Raw genomic sequence first — 27,946 nt, 5'->3', positions numbered from 1 at the left:
CTGCACCCCTCCCTCTGTTGTTCAGTACTGCGTCCCATCCCCAAATCATGCCTTAGGCTCTTAAGTCTCCATGCCTTTGCTCAGCCCATGATGCCTTTTGATAATAACAGTAACAATAATTATAATTACAAGTATTAGAATCTACTGAGCAGTTATGATGTGCCAGGCACTGTGCCGAGTGCTTGACAGATGACATTCTACTCATTCATCACAACAGTCCCAGGAAGACAGTGTTACTATTAACTCCATTTAATATATGAGGAAACTAAGGCTCAGAAAGGTTAACTAACTTGCCCAAGGACACCAGCCCAAGCTAGCAAATGGCTCAACCAGAATTACAAACCCAGGTCTCTCTGAAGTTATAACCACAAGGCTCTGCTCTTAATGGCAAACTCCTTCTTACCCCTCAAAGCCCAGCTCAAATGTCCCCTTCTTTTGGAAAACTTTCCTAACCCCTCTGATCAGTCACATCCTCCTCAGCGATGCCAGGTTGTTCAGCCCTTCTCATTATATCGCGCAATGACTTGGCTGTTAAATCACTTTTAATCTCTGCCTCTTAAATCCTAACTTCACCAAGTGCACTAAGTAACTTAAATAATCAGCAGAGAGGGTATCCCTCCCTCTCCTTCAGGAGGCCATGAGCTCCCTGGTGCCTGCCTCGCGTCTGGTCCTGGCGCCTGGACGCAGGGCTGGTGCTCCACGAACACCTGCTGAATGTCGAGTGATAACAAGAGTGGCTGACATTTACTGAGCACCGACTGTGTGCCAGGAGCAGATCTGAGCACTTGTAGGATTTAACTCATTAAAAATCTTCTCAACAACCCTATAATGTGGACACGGTTATTTCTCTCCCTTTGCCCATGAGGAGAAACTGAGGCTCAGAGAGGATCGGGTTGCCCCGGCCAGGGTCACACAGCTGGGAAGTGGAGGGGCAAACTTAACCCTGTGGGCCGGACCTGCTCTGATGAGCTTGACCCTAACCCTCGCCCCAGCCGCAGCAGTCAGGCCCAAGGGCTCCCGTCTCTGTCCTCCCACAGCTTCACCTCTCGGATGAGGTCCCGGCGGATCTTCGTCTCCTGGTAGAGGAGGGGCAGGATGTCGTCCAGCAGGTCGCGGACCAGTGAGGGCTTGTTGTGCACAGCGGAGTTGAAGAAAGCCAGGGTGGCCCGGCGCACATTCAGGTCTGGGTCCTGCAGGCTCTCCATGAACTCTCCTGGCAGAAAGACCAGAGGTGGTGTGAGGGGCGGCACAGCCAAACACAAACCACCCCACCCCACCGTGCTTATCTGGTTAACGGGAGCCGTGCGGACCTGGCTGGACGGGGACAAACGTGTTCTGAGCATCTACTCTGCGCAACAAACCTTCAAAGTCCAGATAAGAATGTGGACTTGAGTCTGGCCTGGGTTCAAATCCAGGCTTGACCACGTCCTAACTGTGGCACCTTGGACAGCCTCAATGTCCTCAACTGTAAAATGGGTGTAACAGCAGTACCTACACTGTAGGACTGGTTTTAGGATTAAAAATGTGGTGATGTCTACAAAGCACACAGCAGAGCACCAAGTGAGGACTCTATAAATGTTAACTTGATTTTATTTCAGATGAGAATGCTGAAGATCAGAGAGGTGAAGAGACTTACACAAAATCACACAGCATTTCTTTTAGTATAGGTTAGAGTTTTTAATAACTATGTTAATGTTTTATATATTCAAAAAATAAATAAAATCAAGAATGGGAGGGCTCCCTAAAAAAAAAAAAACTGTATTTCAAATGATTAATATAACCACCCAGGTTATGAAGGAGAAAACAACTCACCTAAGTAACTTCCAAAGCATTGTGACAAGATGCCCTCAGGCTAAAGACAAAAGAATTATAAACGAATACTGATTTTTCACAGATAAGGGTTTAGCAATTCTCATGACTACCTTCTGTGTATTCCAGGATTAAGTGAATAAATATCTCAGGAGCTGGGTTTCTCCTGTAACAGAAGGGTATATGGAAAGGGAGAAGACTAGCATGAACCCTGTGGTGCTGGACTGGAATATACATGTGTGTCTGACTAGGTACATACAGTCATACGTACTTAGATTTCCTGATTCTGTCTGCTGAGAGGGTCTAGAAGTAATGGCATCCCAGTAGCAGTGAGCACACCTAGTGCTCAGATCTTGGATTCTGAATACTATCCTCCACTAAAAGGAATCGGGCTCCTTGGAGAAATGGTTGATTCCAGGGCTGGGGCAGGAAAGGTTCAAGATGGGTCAGGAGCACCTTATCGTGCCAAAAGGTAAGGAGATGCTCAAAGAATGATGGAAACATATCAACAGAACGTAAGAACCAGCTTGAAGGGCTCCCACTGGCTGAATGTGAGACAATCTTGGGAATCAAAATAAGTAAGACAGTTATAGATTATAACCCATTGAGTGAAATACAAATCCCTGAGTCTATAATGATATGAACAACTCAATGAATAAATCAATGGGGGAAAAAGAAAAGTTATTTCTGAGAACAAAATGCAAACTAATAAATATGGGAGGAATGCTGGAATTAGAAAGTTGTCATTTAGCAACTGTCAGTAATCATTTATTCAGGCAAGAAACCACAATGGATGCAAAATGTAGTGGGCAAAAATTTGATGAGGAAGAAGATATTTCAATAGGCTTAAAAATACTTATTCATGGGCTTCCCTGGTGGCGCAGTGCTTAAGAATCTGCCTGCCAATGCAGGGGACACGGGTTCGAGCCGTGGTCCGCGAAGATCCCACATGCAACGGAGCAACCAAGCCTGGGCTCCACAACTACTGAGCCAGCGAGCCACAACTACTGAAGCCCGTGTGTCTAGAGCCCATGCTCTGCAACAAGAGAAGGCACTGTAGTGAGAAGCCCATGCAACGCAACGTAGAGTAGCAATGAAGACCCAACGCAGCCAAAAATAATAAATAAATAGAATAAATTAAAAAAAAAACAACTTATTCATTCCAAAGGGAAAAGTAACTTTAAAGTGGAGAAACCTAGAAGTCTCCATCCTAACCAGTCAATCAGAGTTACCATCACCTGTCATGGGACAAACTGCCATCATGGGCCTCCTGATGTGATGCACTGGGAAGAACACAGTCTCCCAGCAGAGCAGGATCCAAACCCAGGGCTGGTGGCTCTGGGTCCCTTCTGCTGTGCCCTGCTGGCTCCTAGGTTCTCACTCTCTCTGAGAACACAGCTGTGGGGACCCGGCAAGACCTGAGTTCAAATCTCCTCTCTGAGCCTTACTTTCCTCATCTGTAAAATGGGGCCAGTGCTCAGGCTACACAGGGGGCTGTGAAGATGAACCGTGATGAGGTAAAAGGCCTAGCATGGTACCTGATCTACAGCAAGAGCTCAAAAACATACAACAACAAACCCAAACACCCAGATGGAGGCCTTGGGGGGGTGCCAGCCATGGGCAGCTCAGGCAAGATGGGAGAAAATTAGGGCTGGAGGCAGCGTGCACCCGCTGGGCCAGGACGTGGGATGAAGTAGCTGCTGACAATATTGCTGCAGCTTCCGGACATGTTCTCCAATCCAGAGTGCTGGCCCCTCTTCCCTGGCGGTCCAGTGGTTAAGACTCTGCACTCCCAGTGCAGGAGACAGGGGTTCGATCCCTGATCGGGGAACTAAGATCCCACATGCCGCACGGTGCGGCCAAAAATTAAAAAAAAAAACAAACAAACCCAGAGTGCTGGCCCCTTGGTCGCACACAACAGTGCCCCAGCAGGTGGGGATCAGCACCCCCATTTTATAGCCAAGGACAAGGTGGCCTGTCCATGCTCACACAGCCCAAGCAGCAGAGCCAGGATTTGAACCAAGGCTGCTGGACTCTAAAACCTCTCCACACTCCACCAGGCTGCCCTGCCTGGATGAGGAGGGCCAGACTCTGGTGTGGTCCAGGTGAAGGTCCACAGGCAAGGCTGTTTGGGCTCCTCAGGCCAGAAGGCCCCTCAGACCAGGGATGGGCCGGGGAGCTGCTCTCCCCAGCCCCTGTGCAGCCCTACCCAGCTAGGTGCCTGCCAAAGCCAATGCAAGGGAAAGGCTGTGGTTTTCTACCTCTAAGAGCCTGTGTTCATGGAGTGCTTTCCCCCCAGTCACACAGGGGGGTCTCCAAAACAACCTGAGAACACGCAGATAAGGATTTCTCAATCCCATTTTACAGATGAGGAAACTGAGGCTCAGAGGTGAGAAGGGGCAGGCTGGGCCCACCCAGCGATTCCGGAGCAGTGCAGGGATTTGAGCCCCGCTGCCCATCATGGGTGAGGCAGCCTCCCAGGTCTCCAACTCCCCTTGGCTAACATGTAAGAAAAATCAGCTCAAACCCACACACCTGTGGTCAACTTATCTTTGACAAAGGAGGCAAGAATATACAATGGAGAAAAGACAGTCTCTTCAATAAGTGGTGCTGGGAAAACTGGACAGCTACATGTAAAAGAATGAAATTAGAACATTCTCTAACACCATACACAAAAATAAACTCAAAATGGACTAAAGGCCTAAATGTAAGGCCGTACACTATAAATCTCTTAGAGGAAAACGTAGGCAGAACACTCTATGACATAAATCACATCAAGATCGTTTTTGATCCACCTCCTAGAGTAATGAAAATAAAAACGAAAATAAACAAATGGAATCTAATTAAACTTAAAGGCTTTTGCACAGCAAGGAAACCATAAACAAAAGACAACCCTCAGAATGGGAGAAAATATCTGCAGATGAAGCAACCAACAAGGGATTAATCCCCAAAATATATAAGCAGTTCATGCAGCTCAATATCAAAATAACAAACAACCCAATCAAAAAATGGGTGGAAGATCTAAATAGACATTTCTCCAGAGAAGACATACGGATGGCCAAAAAACACATGAAAAGATGCTCAAATCACAAATTATTAGAGAAACGCAAATCAAAACTACAATGAGGTATCACACCACACCGGTCAGAATGGCCATCATCAAAAAATCTACAAACAATAAATGCTGGAGAGGGTGTGGAGAAAAGGGAACCCTCCCACACTGTTGGTGGGAATGTAAATTGGTGCAGCCACTATGGAAAACAGTATGGAGGTTCCTTAAAAAGCTAAAAACAGAACTACCATATGACCCAGCAATCCCGCTACTGGGCATATACCCAGAGAAAACCATAATTTGTAAAGATACATGCACCCCAATGTTCACTGCAGCACTATTTACAACAGCCAGGACATGGAAGCAACCTAAATGTGCACAAACAGAGGAGTGGATAAAGAAGATGTGGTACATATATACAAAAGAACAAAATAATGCCATTTGCAGCAATATGGATGGACCTAGAGATTGTCATACTAAGTGAAGTCAGACACAGAAAGACAAATATTATATGATATCGCTCATACGTGGAATCTAATTTTAAAAAACAATACAAGGGCTTCCCTGGTGGCACGGTGGTTAAGAGTCCGCCTGCCAATGCAGGGGACATGGGTTCCAGCCCTGGTCCAGGAAGATCCCACGTGCCGCGGAGCAATGAAGCCCATGCGCCCCAACTACTGAGCCTGCGCTCTAGAGCCCGGGCACCACAACTACTGAGTCCACATGCCACAACTACTGAAGCCTGTGCTCCTAGAGCCCGTGCTCCACAACAAGAGAAGCCACCACAATGAGAAGCCCGCGCACCGCAAAGAAGAGTAGCCCCCGCTCGCAGCAACTAGAGAAAGCCTGTGCGCAGCCACGAAGACCCGACGCAGCCAAAAGTAAACAAATAAATAAATTTATAAAAAACAAAACAATACAAATGAACTTATCTACAAAACAGGAACAGACTTACAGATATCAAAAGCAAACGTATGGTTACCAAGGGGCTGGTGGGGAGGGATAAATTGGGAGATTGGGATGGACGTATACCCACTCCTACATATAAAATAGATAACTAATAAGAACCTGCCGTAGAGCACAGGAAACTCTACTCAATACTCTGTAATGGCCTATACGGGAAAGGATCTTTAAAAAAAGAGTGGCTATAGATATACGTATAACTGATTCACTTTGCTGTGCACCTGAAACTAACACAGCATTGTAAATCAACTATACTCCAATAAAAATTTAAAAAAAAAAAAAAAAAGAAAAGAAAAAGAAAAATCAGCTCAAGCCCAAGAACAGGGTGGAGGTGACCAAAGGGGGCAGAGGGGCGGGGGCACTCACCAACGAAGGTCTTCAGGATGGGGTCGATGGGGTGGGGCTGGTCCGAGATGAGGAACTTGACTGCTGTGACGACAGTGCAGCGGGTGTGCGGCCGACCTGCAGAACGGGAGGGGGCGCTTGGGGCGGGCGCGGCGGGTCCCGGACACCCACAGGCCAGAGGGCGCTGAGGCTCCCCTCGCCTCCGTGGGAGACAGAACCACATCCCCTCCCCACGCGAGACGCCCCGCCCATCTCTGGGGAAGCTGATGCTACCACTTTCCTTGGCAGCCCAGAATCTCCCCTGAATTCTTCCTACTTCGGCTGAGAGGGTAAAACTGCCAGTTCTCAGGCAGCCACGCCAAGGGCAGGAACGGAGAACGAGAACCCAAGACAGGGCTCAACTCGAAGAAAGACCTCTCTGCCCAGGCCTTGGGGCTGTGTTGTATTTTTCAGACACATTATCTCAATTAATACTCAGGATTAATTAATTAATCCTAGTCATTGGTTGATAATAATAAATCATATAATATTTGTAACAATAATTAATAAAAATTCTTCTTAATCTCCATTTTACACGTGAGGAGAGACCGGAAAGGTTAAATTCACGTCTAAGGTCACACAGCAGGTCCAGAATTCACCGGCTGCTTCTGAGCCCTCTCTGTGGGCTTCTCCAAGGAGGGAGCAGTTGTGCTTCAAGCAGGCTGAATTCACTTAATTTTGCTTTTCTGCTTGCTTTCTGAGTAGAGGAGCTGCAGAAAGGGAAGGGAGTACACTTCCCATTAGGGTGAAGGAGATTAATCGGCAGCTTCCACCCCTCCGGCACACAGCACTGAATGGGTTAAGGCTGTTTCCATCCAAAACTTCAGTTCAAGACTCAGCAGAAAGTTTACAATTTGATGCTAGGGTATGAGTGAGTGAGTTACTGACTTCAGACTTGTAGTTTTTTTCCTCTTTCTCTTTCCATCCTGACTGGCTCCTAAGAAGATTCAGGGTGGCTGATGAAGATAATACACATAGAACAGGATTAATTGAATTAAGAAAAATGAGGCCAAGGACAAAGTGAGATGGAAACCAGAGTGAGGGGCACGCAGCGAGAGGCAACTAGAAAGTCCTATGAACTTGCTAGAAGCAGGCCGCCGATTCGGCTCTAAGCATCCCAGCAGCCGGCAGTTAAATAGGAAATGTGACTGGTTAGCTGGTTCAACAGTGGGCACGAGGTCTAAACAAATCTGAGCTTAGAAAAGGCAGGGCTGGCCCTCATCCCAAGACTCTTGCCTCCCAAGGTTCCTTGTGAAGAGCCCTGTGCAGTGTAACAGGTGACGTCCTCAACGTGGTTGTCCTGTCCACACAGCGGTGAGGGCCCAGAGCTGCTGCTTGTATACCAGCAACCCAGGAAGGGCTTAACCGGAGTCACTGACACAGCAACGATAGTGGATACCAGCAGTACTAATCAGGTACCACCCACTATACCAAGCACTTTGGCTGCATTATGTCAACTAACACAGCACTGACCCTCTGGGGACCAGGTGACCAGCTCAAGGCCTGGAGGCCTTTCGCCCTCAGGGGCTTCCACTTGCCTAAGAGCCCACAGTCCACCTGCCCGCTTTCCTCCCTCCTGAGCTGCAGAACATCCTGATGTGCCCTAACCCCGGAATGTAAGACCTGCCTTCCTCACCCCTTCCCTGGCCCTCTCCACAGCCTGGTGCCTGGCGTCCAATCCTAGGCCACGTTTCCATTTGCTCCTGCCTCATGCTAGCCCGAGACAGCTGCATCCTGCAGGCTGCCGTTTCTGGCCCCTCAGAGAACTGCCTTTACTAACTCTCACCTGGACCACAAGGCTGCTGTCCGCAAGGGGCACCGTGAAAAGTTTATGTGTCGCAGGGACACATCAAGGATTCTGTCCCCTCCATCCCAGAGGGTCCCACAGGAAGAGGCCTTTAAGTCTCAGGAAACACTGTTTTTAACGGCTCCTCTGCCTTGAATCTTGTCAACACTTGTGACTCTCAGACCCGATGACCAGAACAAGTTCGCCCAATGCGGACCTCCGCCCACCTCCGATCTGGGCTGCCTGTGCCCATCCCTGTGCCCCTACCTGCAGCAAGCTGCTTCTGGAACCGGGGCAGGAGAAATGGAGGGTTCACGAGGACCAGCTTCCCGAGGCACTCGGCCACCACCCCCCGGGTGCCCTCCTCGGCGCCCTCGCAGCGCTGGAACAGCAGGGCCCAGATGTCCTCGGTGTAGGGCTTCAGGCTGTCGGGCTGGGCGGCCCCCAGGGCCTCCCGGAGCGAGTGTAGCAGCAGGTACCGCCGCCGGGGCTCGGCCTCCATCTGCCCCAGCAGGAAGGGCAGGAAGTCAGGCAGGTTCCCCGCGCCCACGCGGCCCAGCGCGTAGGAGGCAGCCGCCCTCACGTCCTCGCTGGGCGAGCCCAAGGCTTCCAGGAGCACCGCCTTCAGCTCCCGCTGGGGGCCCGGCCCGGCCACCTGGCCCACTTCGGCCAGCGACAGGAACGCCAGCACCTTGACCCCTGGGCTCGAGCTGGGCGACCTGGCATCGCAGACCAGGCGGTTGGCCGTGCCCGCCACCTCCTGGGGACAGGCCACTGCGAGGGCCGCCACGCACCGAGCCAGCGAGTGGAACACCTGCTTGTGCAGGCCGGGCCCGCCGTCCGCCACCTGCTCGTAAACGGGCGCCGTGAGCAGGCTGACGAGCTCGGTGTAGTCCACGCACGGCGGCCGGGTCCCCACAAGGGCCTGTAGGAAGCCTTCGGCGGCCGCTAGCACACCGGCCGGCAGGAGGGGCGAGCGCAGCAAACGCAGCAGCTCTGCAAGCACAGGGCCGCTGACCTCGGCCAACAAGGCTGGCTGGGCGCGGGTCACAGTGGCGAGGAAGTTCACAGCCAGCTGGGCCACGTGCATGTCGTTCTCACTGACAAGGGAGGGCAGCTCGGCCAGCACGGCCCGCATGGCGGATGGCGGGAGGCTGAGGCCCTGACTCTGGGCCAGGGCGGCCAGGGCGGCCAGCGTGGCCAGCCGCAGAGCCCGCTGGTTCTTCCGCAGGAACGAGGCCAGAATGGGCAGTGCCTCGGCTAGGATGGGCTGCAGGTCGATCCGCAGCGGGGACACGGCCACCAGTGTGAGCGCCTTGACGGCAGAGAGCCGGGTGATCTCATTCCGCAGGCGGTCCAGGAGGAGCAAGAGCGACGGCTCCAGGTTATCCCCGAGCCGGTCACCCAGGTGGCCCACGAGGTGGCCCATGCAGGAGATGGCCCGCTCCTTCACCTCCTGGTCCAGGTCGGTGGCACGAAGCCGTGCCAGGGTGGCCGCGGACATCTCTCCAATGTAGGGCTCGGGGTCCAGCGTCCGAGGCCCGTCCAGCGGCCACAGGGCCCTCACCAGCTCCTGGAGCACCAGCAGGGCCTCGGCTGCGATCTTGTAGAAAGGGTCAGCCACGCAGGCCATCACAGGTGGCAGGAGAGTGGGCAGGTGCGGGTGGAAGGCCTCAGCCGGCTCTGTGCCCAGCAGCCCCTGCAGGAAAGCCAGGGCATCCATCCGGATGGTGGAGGAGCTGGAGCGGTCCGCCAGCGAGAAGACGATGCCTGGGTTGGGGGCGGGGGGGGGGGGGGAGGCGGGCCAAGGTTACCAGGCCACAGACCCTGACCCAACTCAGCCCTCCCTGGATGCAGGGGTGGAGTACCCTCAGGCGTCTGAGCTGGACCCAGGCACCTGGGCTCTCATGCAGCAGATTCTGTGAGGTCAGGGCTTGGCCGTGGCCGGAGCCAGGGCTGAGGACACAGGCCAGGAAACCTATTTAAAAACAGGACATCGGGCCTGCACCCCATCCCTGTTCTCACTGTTGGCAGTGGGGAACCACTGTAGGCTGCTGAACAGCGGCACTCTCAGGGATTGGGGGCTGGGGGCTGGGCTCAGGGAGAAGCCCAGAACAGCAGACACTGGGTTCCAGTTCATCCTACCTGCTACCAGCACGGGCATGTGCTCTGCCAGGCTGCCCGGGAGGACGCCTGCCAGCTCGGTGAGGAGGCTGAAGCAACCCTGGCGGGCCCTGACACTCCGATCTTTAAGCTGCCTCTGCAGGGCCTTAATCACAAGAGGCACCTGTGGATGGACGGGGGAGGTCAGTGACCACCCAGGAACCTCCACACCCCACCCACTACTGGGGGACTCTGCCCGGGTACCTGCCCATGGAGGACCCCCAGCGTGGAGAGGATCATTCCACCCCAAGCTTCCCATCACTTGCTCTGTACCAGGCACCTGATTCCACACTCGCCTTCTGAGGTGGGTACTAGTCCTGTGCCCAGCTGACAGATGGGAAACAGGCACAGAGTTGAAGTAACTTGCTCAAGGTCACCGGGCAGCGTGGTTCTCACTCCTACACTTGGTGAGGGTGAAGCACCGGGGTCCCCTCCCCAGTGAGCTCATCCACTTCTGAGTTGAGGATTCCCCTGAAGCAATGACTCCTAGACCTACATCTCTGACACGAGACTTGTGTGCCAACTGCCCGCCAGACATCTCTACTCCGGCATCCAACGAGGGCTTCGAACATTAATGTCCAGAACAGAACTCTAGACATGCCCCCGCTCCACCCTCCACCATCTCAGGGACTGCACTATTTTTAGCCAGAGCCCAGAACTCACATGACACCTCCCTGCCCCTTGCCTTTCACATCCATCTGCAAAACCCAAAACTATCTCTCAAGTCCGACCACCTGTCCCCCTGCCCCCTGCCCAAGGCACCACGCCCTTTCACCTGCACAGCTGCAGCGGCCTCCAGCCCATTACAATCCATTCCCCACATAGCAGCCAGAGTGAGCTTTTTCAAATGTGAGTGGGATCCCATAATTCCCCTCCCGTGGCTTCTACCCTCTTAGAATAAAACTGAACCCCCTTCCTGTGGCCTGGAACCCTACTTGTGCTGTGGGCTATCTGCCCGAGACTGTGTGGTCCAGGGCCAGGGACTTCATCCGTCTTGCTCCCTGTTGTGCCCCGCCACTTCACGCACAGGGCCGGGCACACAGCAGGTGCTCGGTATGCACAATCCGGTGGGTGGAGAGATGGGGGGCGGTGGGAGGGTGGGGAGACGGAGGAGGGAAGGGTTGTGAGCAGGAGGGAGGGGCATGGGGAGGGGCAGGCAGGCACACCTGTCCTCGTAGCATCTGGAGGTTGCTTCCCGACTGGGTGGGCTCCTCCATGGCCTCCAGCCATCCCTTCGGGGGCCGCGTCTGCCGCAGCAGCACGATGTAAGCCCCGAACACGTCGGCCTTGACGTTCTCCTCGCGTTCCCGGAAGCGGCGGATGAGCACGGGCGCCAGGGTGCAGTGGAAGCTGGGCAGCAGGTCGGGCCGAGAGCTGATCAGGGCCGCCAGGCACTTGGCCGCTGCCCGGCGCACCTTCCAGCTCATGTCATCGTCGTCGCTGTACTCGTCCTCGCTCTCTGGGGCGGGAACCAGACACCCATGGAGCCCTGCGCACCACCCGGGGCGGTCTCCCAGGACGGAGGGGTGAGAAGTGAGGGGGCAGTGAGGGGGGCTCCGCCGGGGCCTCACCTTTCCATGGTCACTACCGGTTAATGAACACCTGCTGTGTGCTAGGGGTGGCGTCAAGCAGGGAACCAGCTGGAGTTACACCAGGGTCCTCCCGCTGCCTCCAGACTCTTGGTTGTTTTGACTGCACCAGGGAAAAACTGACTCCCAAGCTTCCAGTGAGGATTTAGGGAATCCATTTGGGGCACAAGACCCATCCTTGGGTTTCAGGACTGGCTGCGTGATGTTTCATTTACTGGGATTTCAGAAGGGAAAGGTGATAGCTCCCCTGCCCCAGACAGGGTCCTGATTCCGGCTTCCAAGCAGGACTAACAATAAGGAAAAGCTGTGTTTGTGTGGCTCTCCACTCTCCAAGCTCCCCCAAGAGGTCAGAGCTCAAGTCTTCACCATGCCTCAGGAATGAAGGTGTCTTGAGCCCCCTTTTATAGATGATACATTTAAGGCTCAGAGAGAATGAGGACTCTCCTGAGGACACACAGCTAGAAACAGCAGAGATGAATGAGGCCCACAAAGCCAACTCATACACCTGGGGAGACACACATGAGGCTCAGAGGGGGACAGTCCTCCCTAGGGATGCCCCCAGGCACAGGCTCAAAGGCCAGCATGTTCCTACCCACACTGCTCTGCAGAGAACTCAGACTCTCAGAGCACTGCATCTGGACAAGCCATAGTGGGCCAGGTGGATGGTCCCCCAGATGTGCCTTGTCAGCGTAGCAGATGTGTCCCCTCTGATGGACCCTTGTTTGTTATTTCCACCCTATGTCACCCATGAAGAAACATCCAGAGCTCCCTGTTACTAACAAGAAAATGTCCAATCTCCTTGGCCGGGCATTTGAGCCCAAAATGCCTGTCCAATCTCATCTCCTACCACCGCACCTCACTCTGAGTACCCATCAGGACCTAAGGCCCTCACCTCCATCAATGCCTCCAGGGCCCAGGGCCTTCCCTCTGAGTGACAGACAGGCCCACAGGCACAGAAGGAAAGAAGCCATTGAGTCCATCCCCCATCCAGGTATCTCTCCCTGCCAGTGCCAATCATTCCACCACTAGAGCTTCACTCTGCTGGGTTAAAGCAATGGCTGTTGGAAACCATAACTAAAAGGGTACAGAGATGGCAGCATGAGGTGGGCGAGTCTGGTAAACACGGCTCCAAGGCCCAGCTACGCCACTTCCTAGCTGTGTTATCTCAGGCAAATCTCTTCTCATAAGTGTCCGTCTCCTTGTCTGAAATATGGGGATGATAATAAATACCTGGTTTCCTAGGGTCATTATAAGGAACATGAAATACGAGAGTACTTAGGGGACTTCCCTGCTGGTCCAGTGGTTAAGAATCCACCTTCCAAAGCAGGGGACGTGGACTCGATCGCTGGTCGGGGAACTAAGATCCCACATGCCATGGGGCAACTAAGCCCGCACGCCACAACTAGAGAGAAGCCCGAGCGCCACAATGAAAGATCCCGCGTGTCGCAACTAAGACCTGACACAGCCAAAAATAAACAAATAAATATTAAAAAAAAAATAGCACGTAGGACATCAGGAGATGCTCAATAAACATCAGCAATTACTACTATCTTGTGATCTGTGCAATCAGAGAGTGTGGGCACCACAGAGGGTCCAGATTTCCAAGGGCAGGGCTGGAGCCTGAGGAAGAGCTGGGATCAGGATGGGGGCACCATATGTGGCCCCTGTCTTTGGCTGGGGGATTTGCGGGAAGGCTGCACCCATTTCCACCCAGCAGCCCAAGGACAAGCTGGCCACTCACCTTGCTCACTGAACTCACTATCCTCCGTCTCCATCTGCTCCTCTTCCCCGTCACTGTCGTAGTTATAGTTGGGGTCGTGCTTTATGTACTGGAGGCAGAGGCTGGTCACGTTGGGCACGTGGGGGCCCATCTCCTTGGGGCACCTGTGGGGTGGGATAGGCGAGGCTCTGCTGGACCCAGGCAGGACAGGGTTGGGGATGGGGCCCAGTGGTGAGTCCTGAGAACTGACTGCTTTGAGGCCAGCATCCTGCCCCCACTCCATCCCCACCAACTTCTCAAAGAAACCCCGGGGCCCCCGTTTTCCAGCACCCCTGTTGCACCTACTTCCTCAGGAAGGCCTCAAAGGCCTGGAAGCAGGACTCCCGAAGCTCATCATCATCCAGGTTGCAGAACTCCTCCACCAGGGGCACCAGCCGGTCCAGATGGGTCCCTGCAGGGCCAGGTGGGTCACTGAGGCAAGGCAAGGTAAGGCCAGACCATCTCCGGGGCTCCCCCAGCCCACAGCATTCAGCCTGTGCCTGCACCTGCAGCCCTGGCCACTGCAAAGTTACTCAGAGGCTTCAGAGTCAAGCAGATGTGGGTTCTAGCCCTGACTCAGCGCCCTATAAGCTATGGGACCTTGGGCACATCACAACATTCTTTAACCTCAGACCATTCATCTTCACAGTAGGGATAACAATGCCTACCAGCCAGAGAGTTTGTCAAGATTAACGATAAGATTCAGATAAAGATCTCCACCCAGGTCCTGGCACAAAGCAGGCACTCAATAAGAAGCATCTGTTGTTGAAACTATTACTCATGTTCTTGCCTTATTTCCTGCACTAGGTTGTAGACCTGGGCAAGGAAAGTGGGGAGGCAGGCACTGCCCTTACCAGGCAAGGGGGGCCCCCTCACTGGTCCCTGGGCTTTATATGGATTCTGCCCTAGCTCTTCTCCAGCCGTACGCTTTCCCACCCTGAACCCTTGTCTGGTCCTGTGCAGTTCCCTCTCCCAGGTCCATGCTCCCGAGGGTGGCTGCTGTTTGGGGGGATGTGGACAAGTGGTTGCCTAGGGTGGGGCAGAGGGTGGATGGACTGCAAAGAGGCACAAGGAAACTTTTGGGGGTGATGGAAATGTTCTGCATCTTGATTGCGGTGGTAGTTTCACAAGTGCACGAAAAGTTCAAAACACACTGAATTGTACACTTTAAGTAATGCGGTTTATTGTACATACATCATCCCTTTGGAGGCATGACTTATAATTACCCTCGCAAGCCTCTGGGTAGGGCTCAGAAGCAGGTTGAGCTCAGGGCCCACCTGGCTGCCTCTCGAGCCCACTCTTCCTCTTCAGGCGCTTCAGCACCGCCCCCGCCCCTCCCCACCTCAACCACGCCCCTTAACCAAAGAGGTGGCTCACCCGGGCCCCACCCCCTCAGCCCAGTATCCCTGTAGTCGGCCCCGCCCCCTCCCCGTGGGGCCCCTCCCCCTTACCGAGGCGGTGGCCTGCCTGGCGGCCAACGCTGCCCAGGCACTGGATCAGGGTGCGGATCGCCGCGGGGCTGGCGGGCGCGCGTGGGCCGGGCAGCCGGTCCAGCAGGTGGTCCGCAAGCTCGACGAAAAGGTCAGTGCTGCAGGCGGCCGCCAGGTGGCCGAGCGCCCCAACAGCCCGCTTGCGCACGGCCAGGCGCGGACTGCTCAGCTGCGGCAGCAGACAGTGCAGGAGGCTGGCGTGGAAGGCGCCCAGCGGGGCGCCCAGCCTGGGGAGCCGGAAGGAAGGGGTGTCGGGTGAGGCCCACCCGGCAGGCAGCCTGGGCCAGGCACTTCCCCTCTCCCCATGGGCTCCTGGCCACCTCCCCCATTATGACAACCGAAGGGCCCTCACCCTCCCCATCACTGAGGCCAGGGTGATCTAAAGTGTGCCTCTGCCTAACTCCTTCAGTGGCTCCCCAGTGCCCTTCGGATAAGCTGAGCTCCGGGCTCAAGGCAAGAGGGAACACCAGAGAACGGTTTCTGCACAGATAGAACGCAGCCCCTGCAGCAGCTTCTATCCCACGTTCAAACCAGGCCTGTGCTTTTCCTGTCCCATATGTGTCCTGAAACCTTTTCTTCTCTCACTCCACACCAACACATTGACCTTACCCTCACACATCTCTCTGTCCAGCCCAGACCTCTCTCCTGGGTTTCATTTATTTATGCATTCACCTACTATGTGACAGGGCCTGGGCTGGAAACTCGGGAGAGCAAGACGGACTCTGGCCCTCAGTCCTGCCCTATGGAGTTTTCGGTTGAGTGGGTACCTCCCAGGCACCTCAAATTCAACATGTTCCGAACGGAAACCATCACGCCCGCCCCGACATTGCTCCTGGAGCGCACCTACACGGCCAATGGCCCTGTGTCTGTGCCCACAGTTACGAAAGCCAGACCCCTGGGTGTCAGCCTTGAGTCTTTGCCTCTCATCCACTCCAAGCGCTGTGGAGTCTACCTCCTAAATACAACCTGAATTCACCTGCCTGCAGAAGCCTTCTAAGCAGTCTCCCTGCCCATTCAACCCCCTCCCACCTTCCGTGCACTCTGCACATAGAAAGATCAGTCTAAAACACACAAATACACCCAGGGCATTCCTCATGCCTGCCGAGAACCCCTCCGTGAGCTCCTCACACTTTCAGTAGAATCTTTAGTCAACTGCCCCACCCTCCCAGCCCTCATCTCTCCACACCAGCCCCTCCTCATGACACCCCACGACTGCTTTGCACAACCCCCAGGACCCCATGTCTCTCTGGTCTTTGCCCTCTGGGCCGAGACCATCCAGGGTCTCCCTTAGGCTCACCCACGCCTGGCCAAGTCCTGCCCACCCTTGAAGGCTCAGCTGGCTGGACCCTCTCTAGGAAGGTTCCCCACCCCCAGCTGGGTTATGGGCTCCTGCTCTTAGCCGTATTGTTGTTCTTACTCCATTCACAGATTTATGTGTCTGTGAGTTTTTCCTTAGGGGCCGCCAAGACCCAGCCAACTCCATATTCCCAGAACTAGTCCAGCACCTGACATTTTTCCAGTAGGTGCTCAAATCTTGAGAGGCTGAATGAATGAATACTTTAAAGATGTGTAGTGCAATTTAAAACAAAGGCCCAGCTATACTCATCCAAGAGAAGAAAAAGAGAAAGAAGGGCCGAGGGAGAGGATGAACAACACATGGGCTCCAGCTATGGAGAGACCTGAATTCAACACCTAGGTTCTGCCATTTACTGACTGTGACTGCAGACAGGCCACATCACCTCTCAGAGCCCATAAAACGGTGACAAACGCGTTCTCCTGGGACACTGCTGGTACGACTAAAGAGCCCTAGCACAGGGCCTGGTGTACAGTAAGTGCTGGCTCTGTGAATTTGAGAGCCTCCCTGTCCCCCTGTCCTCCTTGCCCAGGGTGGCCTCCCGCACCTGCTCAGCATGTCAGAGAGGATGTCCAGGGCTTCCAGCTGCACAGCCACGTCCTCCTGCTGGGCGATGGCACTGGTGAGCTGGCCTGTGATCTTCCGGCACACACTGGTGGCCAGGCCGGAGCCTGCACAGAGCACAAGGTGGGTGTGGTGAGGCCCAGGGCTGGCCTCCACCTGTGGCTGGCCTTTGCTCTGGTTGTGTTCCTGAGCCCACATCCCCCGAATCCTGCTGACCAGGAAAGCCAGGGCTGGCGTGGTCCAAGGTTTGACACAGAGTCAGACCACACTAAAGGAGACAGCTGGGGAGCTAAAGAACCAAGGGCTGACCTGCTGCCTTGCTCACCCCACACCTGACCCCTTTGCCCTCTGCCTTCCAATGCGGAGGTGGGAAAAGTTAAGCACTTCTTTCCTAGACTCCTTTGCTGCTTGGAGAGGCCAGGTGTGACCATGTTCTGGCCAGTGAGATACAGGTCAAAGTCTTCTGGGGAAACACGTGCTTTTCTTATAAAGGGCAAGAGACATGGGCAGAGACTTCAGCCCTGTCCTAATGGAGCTTCTGAATGAATGGCTGTAAAAATGGAGTGGCAGATCCCTTCAGAGTTATGTGAGAAAAGCAACCCCCTACTTCTTCAAGCTGCCATTAGTTAGACTTTGTTACTTGCAGCTAAAAGCATCCCTGAAACAGAGCCATGAAGTTTAACAGATCTGGGTCTGAATTCTCTGCCACTTATTAGCTGGCTGACCTTGGGTAAGTCCTTTCACCTCGCTGAGCCTCAGCTTCTTCAATCATAGACTAGGACAAACAGCAATAGCACCGAGTCCCTAAGACCTGAGTACCTGTGGCTGCCGGGGGGAGCTCCGACAGGACGGTCTTGAGGCCGATGCCAGCGATGTCTCGGAGCTGCTCCTTGTCTGACCGCATGTTGGCACAGAGGGCATCCACGATGGTCTCCACCTGGTACTCCTTCACTTTGCCCACCAGAGGACCCAGGCTGAATATGGAGGGAGGGAGGAGGTCCAAAAGCCCAGGCTCAGCCCGAGTCGGGCTGCCCCTTATGTCCCCTCATGTCTATGGGGCCACATGTGCTGAGGAAAAGGCCCCAGATCAACAGGGGACTTCCTATTTTGCCAGAAAGAGAGGTACCCTCTGGGTATGCCGACATCATTCCTGGCACCTCCCAAACCTGCACCTCCTCTTGGGTTTTACATCTCAGTATACGGCCAAACCATCGAACCCAGTAACCTCAGCTGGAAACCAAAGAATGCCCAAGAGTAGGGTTCTCAAACTTGCGCGTGTATCAGAATCCCCTAGAGGACTTGTTAAAACACAGATTGTGGGACTTCCCTGGTGGCACAGTGGTTAAGAATCCGCCTGCCAATGCAGGCGACGTGGGTTCGAGCCCTGGTCCGGGAAGATCTCACGTGCCGCAGAGCAACAAAGCCCGTGCGCCACAACTACTGAGCCTGTGCTCTAGAGCCTGCGAGCCACAACTACTGAGCCCGCGCTCCACAACAAGAGAAGCTACTGCAATGAGAAGCCCAAGCGCCGCAAACGAAGAATAGCCCCTGCTTGCCACAACTAGAAAAAAAAGCCCGCATGAAGCAACGAAGACCCAACGCAACAAAAAGAAAAACAAAAAAACAAAAAACACAACACAGATTGCTGGGCCCCACTCCAGATTTTCAGACTTAAGGGGTCTAGGTGGGGCTTGAGAATTTACATTTCTAGCAAGTTCGCAGTAGATGCTGATGGTCCAGGGACCACACTTTGAGAACCTCTGCCTTAGAGGCTTGCTTCTCCAAGCGTGGTCACAGATCAGCATCATCAGCACTACCTGGAGACGCAGAGATGCAGCAGCTCAGGTCCTACCCGAGAGCTACTGAACTAGAATCTGTGCTTCAACAAAACCCCCAGCTGATTCGAATGCACGCGAAAGTTTAAAAACCGCACCAGACACACTGCTTCTCAGCCTTAACTGCGCATTGCCGTCACCTGGGGCCTTTTAAGAAATTGTTACCCAGGTGCCAGCCCCAGAGTGTCTCAGCTAATTGGTTTCAGGTGTGGCCTGGAGCTGGTGAGTTTTTTTTTAATTCCCCGAGTGATTCTAACATGCAGTCAAGGCTGAGAACCTCTGACCTAAAAGAGTGGTTCTCAGATGACAGTGCGCATTAGAATGCAGATTCCCGGGTGTTACATCCTCATCTGCCCGCCCCAGCCCCCTCCTGAATTAGAATCCCTGGGTGGGGAGCACACAGTTTAAACAAGGGTCCCAGGTGGCCGCAGTGCACACCACTTGGCAAACTCTTGACTTCTAAGTAATCCCAGGTCTTTCCACTCTACCTTCTATAGCACTGGTTCTCAGTAGGGGTGATTCTGCCCTGAGGGGCGTTTTGGATATTTACTGGGGGGGCCCTTCTATTAGTCATGCTCATCGTAACTAATGAGATGGCACTTCTGGCTTTTATTGAGGAGACGGGGGTGGGGGGGGAGGTCGCGGATGACAGAAAGACAATATTGTAAAACCACGTTCCATGTCCTGCTGGAGTTTCTAACATCCCACTGGGCATTCATACAGGTAAGCAGCCTTTCTATAATTATCTGAGTCCAAAACCTAATTTCATTTTACATATAAACACAAAGTACTTTTTTGCACTATTTTAATATATTAAAATATTAATATTTTAATATACCCTTAAAATTTCCAAAAATGTAGTTATCAGGTAACTCGAAGGAAGACTGTACTTTATTTTCCTGGGAAACTTTACCGGGACATGGTCACCATTTCAGAAAATCTCTTAAGAGCAATGCCGCCTGTGCTATCTGAGTCCCCAACGTCCACACCTGTCTCCACCTGCTTCCTGCCTCGGCGAGCCTACCTCAGGTGCAGGCTTCTCACGACTTCATTACACGTCTACCATCAACGCGCCTGAGCATTTACACAGTGAAACACATACTATTTTACCATCAACAACGTTCCTCCTATTTCTCCTTTATGCTCCAGTTTAAGGCATTATATAAACTGTTTTGTAATCATGTGTAAAGGCAGGTTCTATTATGCATGAATTTCATTTCGTGATAAGAGTATTTCAGACTACGTGTTATAAAAAGGGGTTATTGCTTCTGCTAGTAGGAAACCACTCCACCTGATCTCAATTCCACCGTTAGAGGGATGCTCCCAGACCACAAACCTGAGCACGTCTTGCTCCTGCATGAAACTCTTTACTGAATTCCTCTACTCTTGGGATCGAGTTGAAATTCACTACCCGCCCCAATTCACTACCTGGATCCAGCTCGCAGAGTACTGTTTTTGACAGGCAGTGCCCCAATTCTCTGTTGACCCCCGCCATTCCTCAGTCCCCTGCTTACCCCGCCACACACACACATGCCCTGCACATACCCCATCTTGCTTTTTCAGCTCTGGGGGTAACTGGCAAAAGGTCTCAGAACCACACCTCATGATGCCTACGGCAAACGCGCCCACCCCCGCCGCGTTCTTTCACCCCCACCACTCCTGTGCGTGCCAGCCTGACCTTCCAGCTGCCAGCACCTGCATCCGTGCCTGAGGGCTTTCCCTGGCTGGAGATGCCAACGAATGCATAACCCTCCACCTACCCCAGGAGCAGCCCTCAACCAAGGAAAGCTGGCAGGTGGGAACACTCCAAGGTGCATGTCCTACGCTGTGTGCCAGGGATCCCCAGGAGGGGTAAGCTCCACTCGCCCACAGGAGAAACTTGCTCGATGCTTTATTGCTTTTCTTCCTTCCCTGCCTCACTTCTCTATCCCCCGACCTAGTTTCCTGGGATCTCTTTCCTGGTAAACGTACGCTTGAATCCTTGCCACGGGGTGTACTTCTGGGGGAACCCAGACCAAGTCACTGTCCGGCTCCACGGGCACTCCAAGAGCTGCTCAGCAAGTCTTCTCTCAGAGGCTGTACCCCAAAGGGGCAGGGACCCTCCCATCACCACCAGGGTCGACGCTCACCACTTGACCGCCAGGTTCTGCACCTCCCCGTTCTTGTCCTCCAGAAGCCTGAGGAGCATCTTCACCACCTTGCGCTCGCTGTCCTCATCCAGCTGGATCGAGTCCTTCTGCAGCTCTGACATCAGGTCACTGGTGGCCATGAACCTGGGCAGGGAGGACAGAGGAGGATTGCCGAGCAGCTCCTGGGCCCCGGTGATTTGGGCAGCACCTTAGAGTTCCCCAGAAGTAGACCTTGATACAAAGGGTCAGGGGCAGTCAAGGGCAAGTAGATTATCTGGGCGGTGGGCACAGTTGGGCTACCACAAGGCGACGCGTGTGAGATACCGACTGGCCCAAGGTGGCAGACTCGGACACACAGCATCCCAGCTAAAGGCTTAGGACCTCCAAAGCACATGGCTCCTGCTTCTGCCATTTATGCAAATGGGAACTTGGGCGAGTTACTTCACCTCTCTGAGCCTTACTTAACCTGTCTGAGAAGTGGGGATGAGAACGGTACCTGCCCTGTGGGGTTGTATGGAAGATACAAGAAGACAATGTATGGGGTGTGCTTGGCACACAGTGGGCACTCAGTAAGTGTCCTGCCATGATTATAATGTCACGTCGTTCACGTCTCAGTCGGGCTAGAAGGTCGAACACAAACCTTGCAACCAAGTCAGGTGTCAGCAGGAAGCCTCTCTACCTGACAGGTGGAGGGGGACTAGCCCCGCCCAGCCCACCCGACCTCAAAGAATCACTCAGCCCTGCCCTCACACCAGCGGGTCTCAAACCGTAGCCAGCATCAGAATCACCTGCAGGGCTTGCTAAATGCTGCTGGGCCCCAGGGTTTCTGAATCACAAAGCCTGAGCTGGGGCCCCAAATTATGCATTTCCAACAAGTTCCCGGATGAGGCTGAGGGGCGGGGACCACACGCTGAGAACTAACGTCCCAGGCCAGGTTGACGGGCAACAGGCATATCTTAGACATAGATGGCAACGGCTGAGCAGTCCCCAGCCACAGCTCGCAGACCCAGGGTGGGCATCAGCGTCAAGGACCACCCACCCACAGCTGGGCAGATCCGTGTGGCCGGATGCCGTGTCCCCGGCATTTGAAATTGCAGTGGAGTCTGAGCTGGAAGGTCACGGGGAGTTGGGGCTGCCGTAGCAACATGGAGCACCATTCCTGCCAAGATCAGGAGGGGAGAGCAGTCTTAAACTGGCAGCCCTCGGCTGTGTCCACCTGGCAAATGTTTTTCGAAAATTTGAATTATTTATTGACATTTAAAAATTAGAAGAGTTGACATAAAAGTACTGATTTCCAGATTCTCCTGAAAACAGAAAATTTGAATACAGCTGGGCCAACGGTCTCTGGTGACTGTAACTGGCTCGAGGCAGTGGCGGCTGCCCTCTGTAGGTAGGTGCACACTCCCCAGCTCAGCAGGTTCTCCCCAGGCCCACTGCACCCGTTTATTGGCTCCTGCAGGCACTTGACAGCAGAGAGGAGAGATGCTGTGAAGTCCGGATCAGAGAGTGGCGGCCCCAAAGAAAGCGTCCAGCTTTTGCTCCCCAACCAGGCCTCTTCACACCAGCCTTGCTTTCTAGCTTGAGTGAGTCAAGCAAGAACCCGCTCTCCCCGCCCCATCAAGCCTGCTATGGCAAAATCGGTCACAGTGGGATTCCAGCCTCATCTTTGCAGGCTCAGACCTGCTGCTGGATGTCACAGTGGCCCCTAGGGCCCCTTAGGCAGGAGGGCACTTGTCGGTGTCACAGCTGTTTATTTTTAACAGCTGGGATAAGCCTCAAGCCTGAGAGAAGAAAGGAGGCTGGGCTGGAGGCAAGGAGGGGGTGGCAGGGCTGACCATGCCCACCTGTGGGCCTGGCCACCTCATGACAAGCAGCCAAGGTTAAGATGAAGGATGAGGTTTGGATCTGAGCCAGGACAAGGCCTGGGGTAGCCACACGCACCCCAAAGTCTGTCCAGCTGAAGGGATGTTCAGAGAAGGCAGGCAGGGCCCTGAAGCTGAGTTTCTGCTGCAGTCCATGGAGACCCAGCTCAGCCTGGCAACCCAAGGGATGTACTCCTTTGCCCAAGATGGGCCTCCTGTCTCTTCCTTCTCCACCTACTGAACTCCCATTCACCTGTCAAGGGCCCAGCTCAAATGTCCTAGTCTCAGGGAAGACTCCTCTCATCACCCTGCCCTATCCTCCACCCACAATCTCTAAGCACACTTGGTCCCCCTGGATAGGACCCTCTCAGATACTCTGGACCCCTCCATTATAGCATCTCTCACACTGCGCTGCAAGCTTGGTCACCGGTGTCTCTCCTGTTAAACTGTGAACTCACAGAGGCCTGTCAGTTCATCTCTGGGACTCCAGGCCCAGCAAACAACAGGTCCAAAGAGGCCCTGAGGGGGCAGGGTAAGGGCAGAAGGGGAAGGAGGGTTAGGACCAGCCCCTAACAGGGCTCAGAGCCAACCAGCTGTGTGGAAATCCAAACTCAGAAACTAATCCTTCTGAAATACTCCCCAGCACTTCTGACACCCCAGAGTTCCTGCAAACACTCAGCTCTCACATATATGTGTATGTGTGTGTGGTGGTCGTAAAGGGGGCGTATACAGGAAAGGGTATCATTTGGTAGATAAGAGCTTGGGCACCGAAGTTTGGCTTTAAGTAAATATACTGGCCATATACTTATCACTTGGGTGACCTTGAACAACCGACTCCTCTCTCAGCCTCAATTTTTCCATTTATAAAATGGGAATTTTCTTTGCCCCACTTCGTAACACCTTTGGGAGGTTTTAATAGGACAAGCAGCTTTTGGCATGAGGCAGATGAGGCAACTAGGCTCAGAGAGGTTGCATGAACCGCCCAGTATCACACAGCAAGTTGGGAAAAGTATCAGCACACCGGTCAGGTCTCCTGGCTCCTCAACCAATACTACTATGTTTTCAAGAAATGATGTAGGAATTCCTGCAAGACCCCTCAATTTACCCATTTCACTGTTGAAGTCTGAGTGGGAGTAGAGCAGCCGCCTGCCCACAGAGTGGGGGCCCAGAACAACAGGGATCGAAGACTTCCTCCACCTGCCTGGGACCCCCACTTGCAGTCACCGTCCGCCTCCAGGAGCCAGAGGACACAGTCTCAGTTTCATTCCAGAGAAACCCTAGAGGCGACTCAACTGAAATACTTGGCCACATGGGTGCCTGGACAGCTGGTCAGCGGGATCCAGCCCCCCTGGTATTTGGACTTTAAAAATAGACATCATCCTCATATGCTTGGGGTGGTTTTAAATGTTCTCAGGGCCGCTGGCAGAGCAGACTGGAAGGGCTTCTCAGGCTCCAGTTGGCAGGGCCAATTCCCTCTCCTGGAGCCTGGACCTGAGGGCCTAGACAATGGTGCAAATCCCCTCGGTGACTGGCCGGCTGTGTGACCTTGGGCAAGTCACTTCACCTCGCCAAGCCTCTGGAGAACAGGAAGAACAATCACTACCACCCAGGCAGACAGGAAGATTGAATGAGATTACACTGGACAGCAGGAAGCCTGGGACACAGAAAACATTCACTGAGCACCAACTGTGTACCCAGAACATACTCTGGACACAAAAGGAGAGTGCACAGTCCAGAGGTCCAGGAGCTCTGGGTCTCCCAGGCTTAAAAAGTTATGCAGCAGAAATATGGGCTGCGGGAGGTGCCTAACCCTGCCTGGGTATCAGGAGGCATCCCAAAGAGGTGACAACTGAGTAGAAGCTAGCCTGGTGAAGGGGGGAAATGACGGGGCAGACAAAGAACTTCCAGGTAAAGGCCCAGACAGGGGAGGGGACTGGCAGATTTCTGATGTGCCCAAAATCACAACAGTGTCAATCTATTAAGCGCTTACCTGGTGCCAGGCACTAATCTAAGCATCCCGCATGTATTAACTCATTTCATCTTCACACCAACCCTCGAGGTGGGTTCTGTTATTATCCCCATTTCACAGAAACAGAAGCTGAGGCTCAGAGGGGTTAAGCAGCTTGTCCACAGTCACACAACCGGTAAGCGGCCGGAGGCAGGATCCGAACCCAGGACTGTGGCTCAGAGGCTCTACTAAAGCGGGGGCTCTTGAGCGGTGTTGAGGAATGAATTGCCGAAGGCAGGGGTCAGACCAGGAGGGCAGGGCCTGGGTATCCTCACCTGTCAGGGGGCCTTGCTGAGATCTCATCCTCTGTGTTAGACTAACCTGGCTGTGCACCTCGATTCTCCACTTCCTAGCTTTGTGACTGCACCTGGGCCCTTCTTACCTCTGAGCCTCACTCTCTCTATCTGTAAAATGGGGGGGGGGGTAAAGTGACAGAATGTTCAACGGCTATATCCTCTCTGAGGACTCCTTTTCAGCTCAGAGGGTCCAGAACTAGCTGTGTGATTACGGACCAATCCTTTCCCCTCTCTGGGCCTCAGTTTCCCCTGAGGAGGAGGGGACTGGACCAGAAAGGGAGTGGCCCACAAAACCTATAAGCCCCCACCGAAACCATCGTACCTACCTCTGTCTGCTAAGCCACTCAGCCCAGCCCCCTCCCTCAGGTGGTGTCAGAGCAAAGCCGGGAGGCGGGGAAAGGGTGCCCCTATGAAGTGCGGGGAGGAGGCCTGGGGTGATGTTGAGTAGAGAGCATAGCTGAGGGTACGAGTGAAAAAGTCAGCCCTGGGGCTTGGAGTCCTGGGAGGGGAGCGGGTTTCAATGCGGAGAAGAAGAGGCAGGCGCTGGGATCCCCAAGGAGAGGCCGAGGGCTTCAGCGGGGGTTGAAGAGGAGGGCCAGGGCCCATCAAATGCGGCGAGAGATGAGGACTGGGCATAAGTGGAGAGAGGAGAGGCAGACGAAGCGTGCAGAGGGGCAAGCTGCGGCTCAGACGCGGGACGGCAGGCAGGGGCTGAAGTTTGCACAGTGGGAGACGCAGCTGGTCTGGAGTCCCGGAGAGGAAAGGGCAAGCAATCCGCGGAGAACGCAGCCCGAGCTTCCGCCGGGCGCAGAGGCGGGGAGGGGGCGTCTCGGGTGGAGGAGTGGGGCCCGCTGCGAGGAGCAGAGATGGGGGCTGCAGGGTCCCGGGGGAGGGCCGGCGCTCCGGGAGGGCAAGGCCGGGGGTTCAGGGCGGGGCGGAGAGGCGGGGGCCGGGCAGCGGGCGCACCTGAAGTCCTTGTCGCTGGACGTCATCTTCTCCAGGAGGCTGGAGATGTGGAAGGCGGCGGTGCTCATGGTGGCTGCGCCACGGGGCCGCCGACGGGAGGGAATATGGCGGCGCGGCCCCCTCCCCCGCCGCACGCGGGCTGCGCTCAGCGAACAGAAATAGCCGCCCCCGCCCCGCCCCGCCCCGCCCCGCCCCGCGGCGCAGCGCTCGCCTCTGCTGTGGCCGCCGCTGCGGGAGGCGGGAGGCGGGAGGCGGGAGGCGGGAGGCGGGAGGGGCCCGCTAGGAGCTCTATGGTCTCGGCTAGGCGCCAGCCCTGCAGACGGCCCATCACCGGCTTGCACACTCCCACAGACGGGGAGCTCACCATCTCTCGCCGGACAGCCTCTCCCTATGATTCCTGTGGGCCTCAACCCTGCTCGCGAGACACAGGCATGGTAACAGAGAGTCTCAGGTTCGAACCCCACCTCCGTCAGTTCTGCTACTGTGAAGCCTTAGCCAAGTTACTTGACCTCTCTAAGCCTCAGCTTTCTCATCTGTAGGCATTCAAGAAACAGGAGCTGCTATTGTAGATCAAGCCAACCAAAGCACTTCCACCCCCACCCTGCTCCCCATGCGGCCCACCCCAAAGCCAGACAGGATATGGAGTGTACCCTGTCGCCCCAGGCCTCCTGCCTGCCACCTCCAACCCTCAGGACATCACGGCCAGCTTCTTCATTTTATAGCTGCAGAGCTGAGTCCCAGAGAGGCAAAGGGACTTGCTGCAGGCCACATGGCCAGTGAATCTGGGATGGAATCAGGACTGACCCCAGACTGGGCAACAGTTCTTAACCAGAATGAAGCCGTGCACAGTTTCTCCCCAGGTAGGTACAAGCTCAGGGTGGGAGAATCTGTAGGAGGACGAGGAGAGTGGCAGAACTTCTCCAAACAGCCAGGAGGCTGCTGGCTCTTGGGAAAGTGAGTCGCATGTGCAAGACAACCCTGGGTTCAAATCCCTGCCAGGCTGCTTCCTGGCTGTGTGGCCTTGGGATAATGACACAACCTCTCTGAGCTATGTTCTTCTCACCCATAAGATAGGGATAAAATTAATCTTTATTTTATAACACACTTCTTGGGTACCAGTTATTATGGGTTCCTGGGCTCTAGAGCAGCACTGTCCAACAGAACTTTCTGCAATGTTGGAGATTTTATACATCTGCACTGTCCATTCTGGTGGCCATCAGTCACATGTGGCTATTGAGCACTTGAAATGTGGCTTAAATGAAATGTGACTTAGTATGATTGAGGAATGGAATACTTAATTCTATTTATTTTTAATTAACTTTAAAGAGCCACCTATGGCTAGTGGCTACCGTAGTGGACAGTGCATTTCTGGACAGTAGGGACACAGCAGGGGACTAGACACACACAGCCCCTGCCCCTTGGGGACCATACATTCTAATGGAGGATGTGAGCATTAAGGAAGTAAGTGATTAGATAAGGAAAATAAGAGCTATACAGAAAACAAAAGGGGGTGAGGGCATAGAGAGTGCCTAGGTGTGGAGGGGCAACTTTAGCCATGTTAGTCAAGGAGGGCCTTTTTTGAGGAAGAGACATTTGGGCTAAGACCTGAACAGAGGAAAAGGAGGCAGCTGGGCAAAGGTTTGCAGGAAGAGCTCCTCAGACAGAGGGAATGGCAAGTGCAAAGGTCCTGAGGTGGGAACAAGTATTGGAGGAGGTGAGGTCAGAGAGGCGGGCAGGAGCCAGATCATTCGCAGCCTTTCAGGCCAAGTTGAGGAGTTAGTTAGGATTTTATGTCAAATCTCTAGGGAGCCACTGGAGGGCATTAAGCAAGGAGGTGACATGATTGGTGTTTTGGAAAGACCCCTGTGACTGCTGAAGAGTCGTGCAGTCAAGTTTGATGGGGGCTGCATTAGGGGAGTAGTGGTGAAGGTGGGAAG

The 27,946-nt window shown here is 54.1% G+C and overlaps 1 protein-coding gene and 1 long non-coding RNA gene across 3 annotated transcripts in view; both read right to left on the bottom strand.

Annotated features, from left to right (window-relative positions):
- The window catches only part of CAND2 (cullin associated and neddylation dissociated 2 (putative)), a 30,529-nt gene extending 4,372 nt beyond the window's left edge, over positions 1 to 26,157 (bottom strand). For both annotated transcript variants that reach the window (XM_059940419.1, XM_059940420.1), the window contains exons 1-12: positions 26,010 to 26,157; positions 20,878 to 21,021; positions 17,733 to 17,887; positions 16,897 to 17,020; positions 14,957 to 15,222; positions 13,812 to 13,917; positions 13,488 to 13,630; positions 11,324 to 11,616; positions 10,140 to 10,281; positions 8,262 to 9,764; positions 6,191 to 6,286; positions 1,044 to 1,213 (exon numbers count right to left, since the gene is read on the bottom strand). In XM_059940419.1, the coding sequence (XP_059796402.1) occupies positions 1,044 to 1,213; positions 6,191 to 6,286; positions 8,262 to 9,764; positions 10,140 to 10,281; positions 11,324 to 11,616; positions 13,488 to 13,630; positions 13,812 to 13,917; positions 14,957 to 15,222; positions 16,897 to 17,020; positions 17,733 to 17,887; positions 20,878 to 21,021; positions 26,010 to 26,077 (3,210 nt within the window). In that variant the 5' untranslated portion in view covers positions 26,078 to 26,157. The remainder of the gene's footprint in view (positions 1 to 1,043; positions 1,214 to 6,190; positions 6,287 to 8,261; positions 9,765 to 10,139; positions 10,282 to 11,323; positions 11,617 to 13,487; positions 13,631 to 13,811; positions 13,918 to 14,956; positions 15,223 to 16,896; positions 17,021 to 17,732; positions 17,888 to 20,877; positions 21,022 to 26,009) is intronic.
- Positions 6,670 to 8,251, bottom strand: LOC132375222 (uncharacterized). The gene is made up of 2 exons (XR_009505964.1): positions 7,995 to 8,251; positions 6,670 to 7,164 (listed from the first exon to the last, which is right to left on the bottom strand). It is a non-coding gene; the product is annotated as an uncharacterized LOC132375222 (long non-coding RNA).
- Positions 26,158 to 27,946: the final 1,789 nt, after the last annotated feature.

Source organism: Balaenoptera ricei, chromosome 11 (genome assembly GCF_028023285.1).
Source record: "Balaenoptera ricei isolate mBalRic1 chromosome 11, mBalRic1.hap2, whole genome shotgun sequence".
Classification (NCBI taxonomy): Eukaryota; Metazoa; Chordata; class Mammalia; order Artiodactyla; family Balaenopteridae; genus Balaenoptera; species Balaenoptera ricei.
The sequence above is the reverse complement of the archived record's forward strand: the minus strand, read 5'-3'. Positions and strand labels throughout refer to the sequence as shown.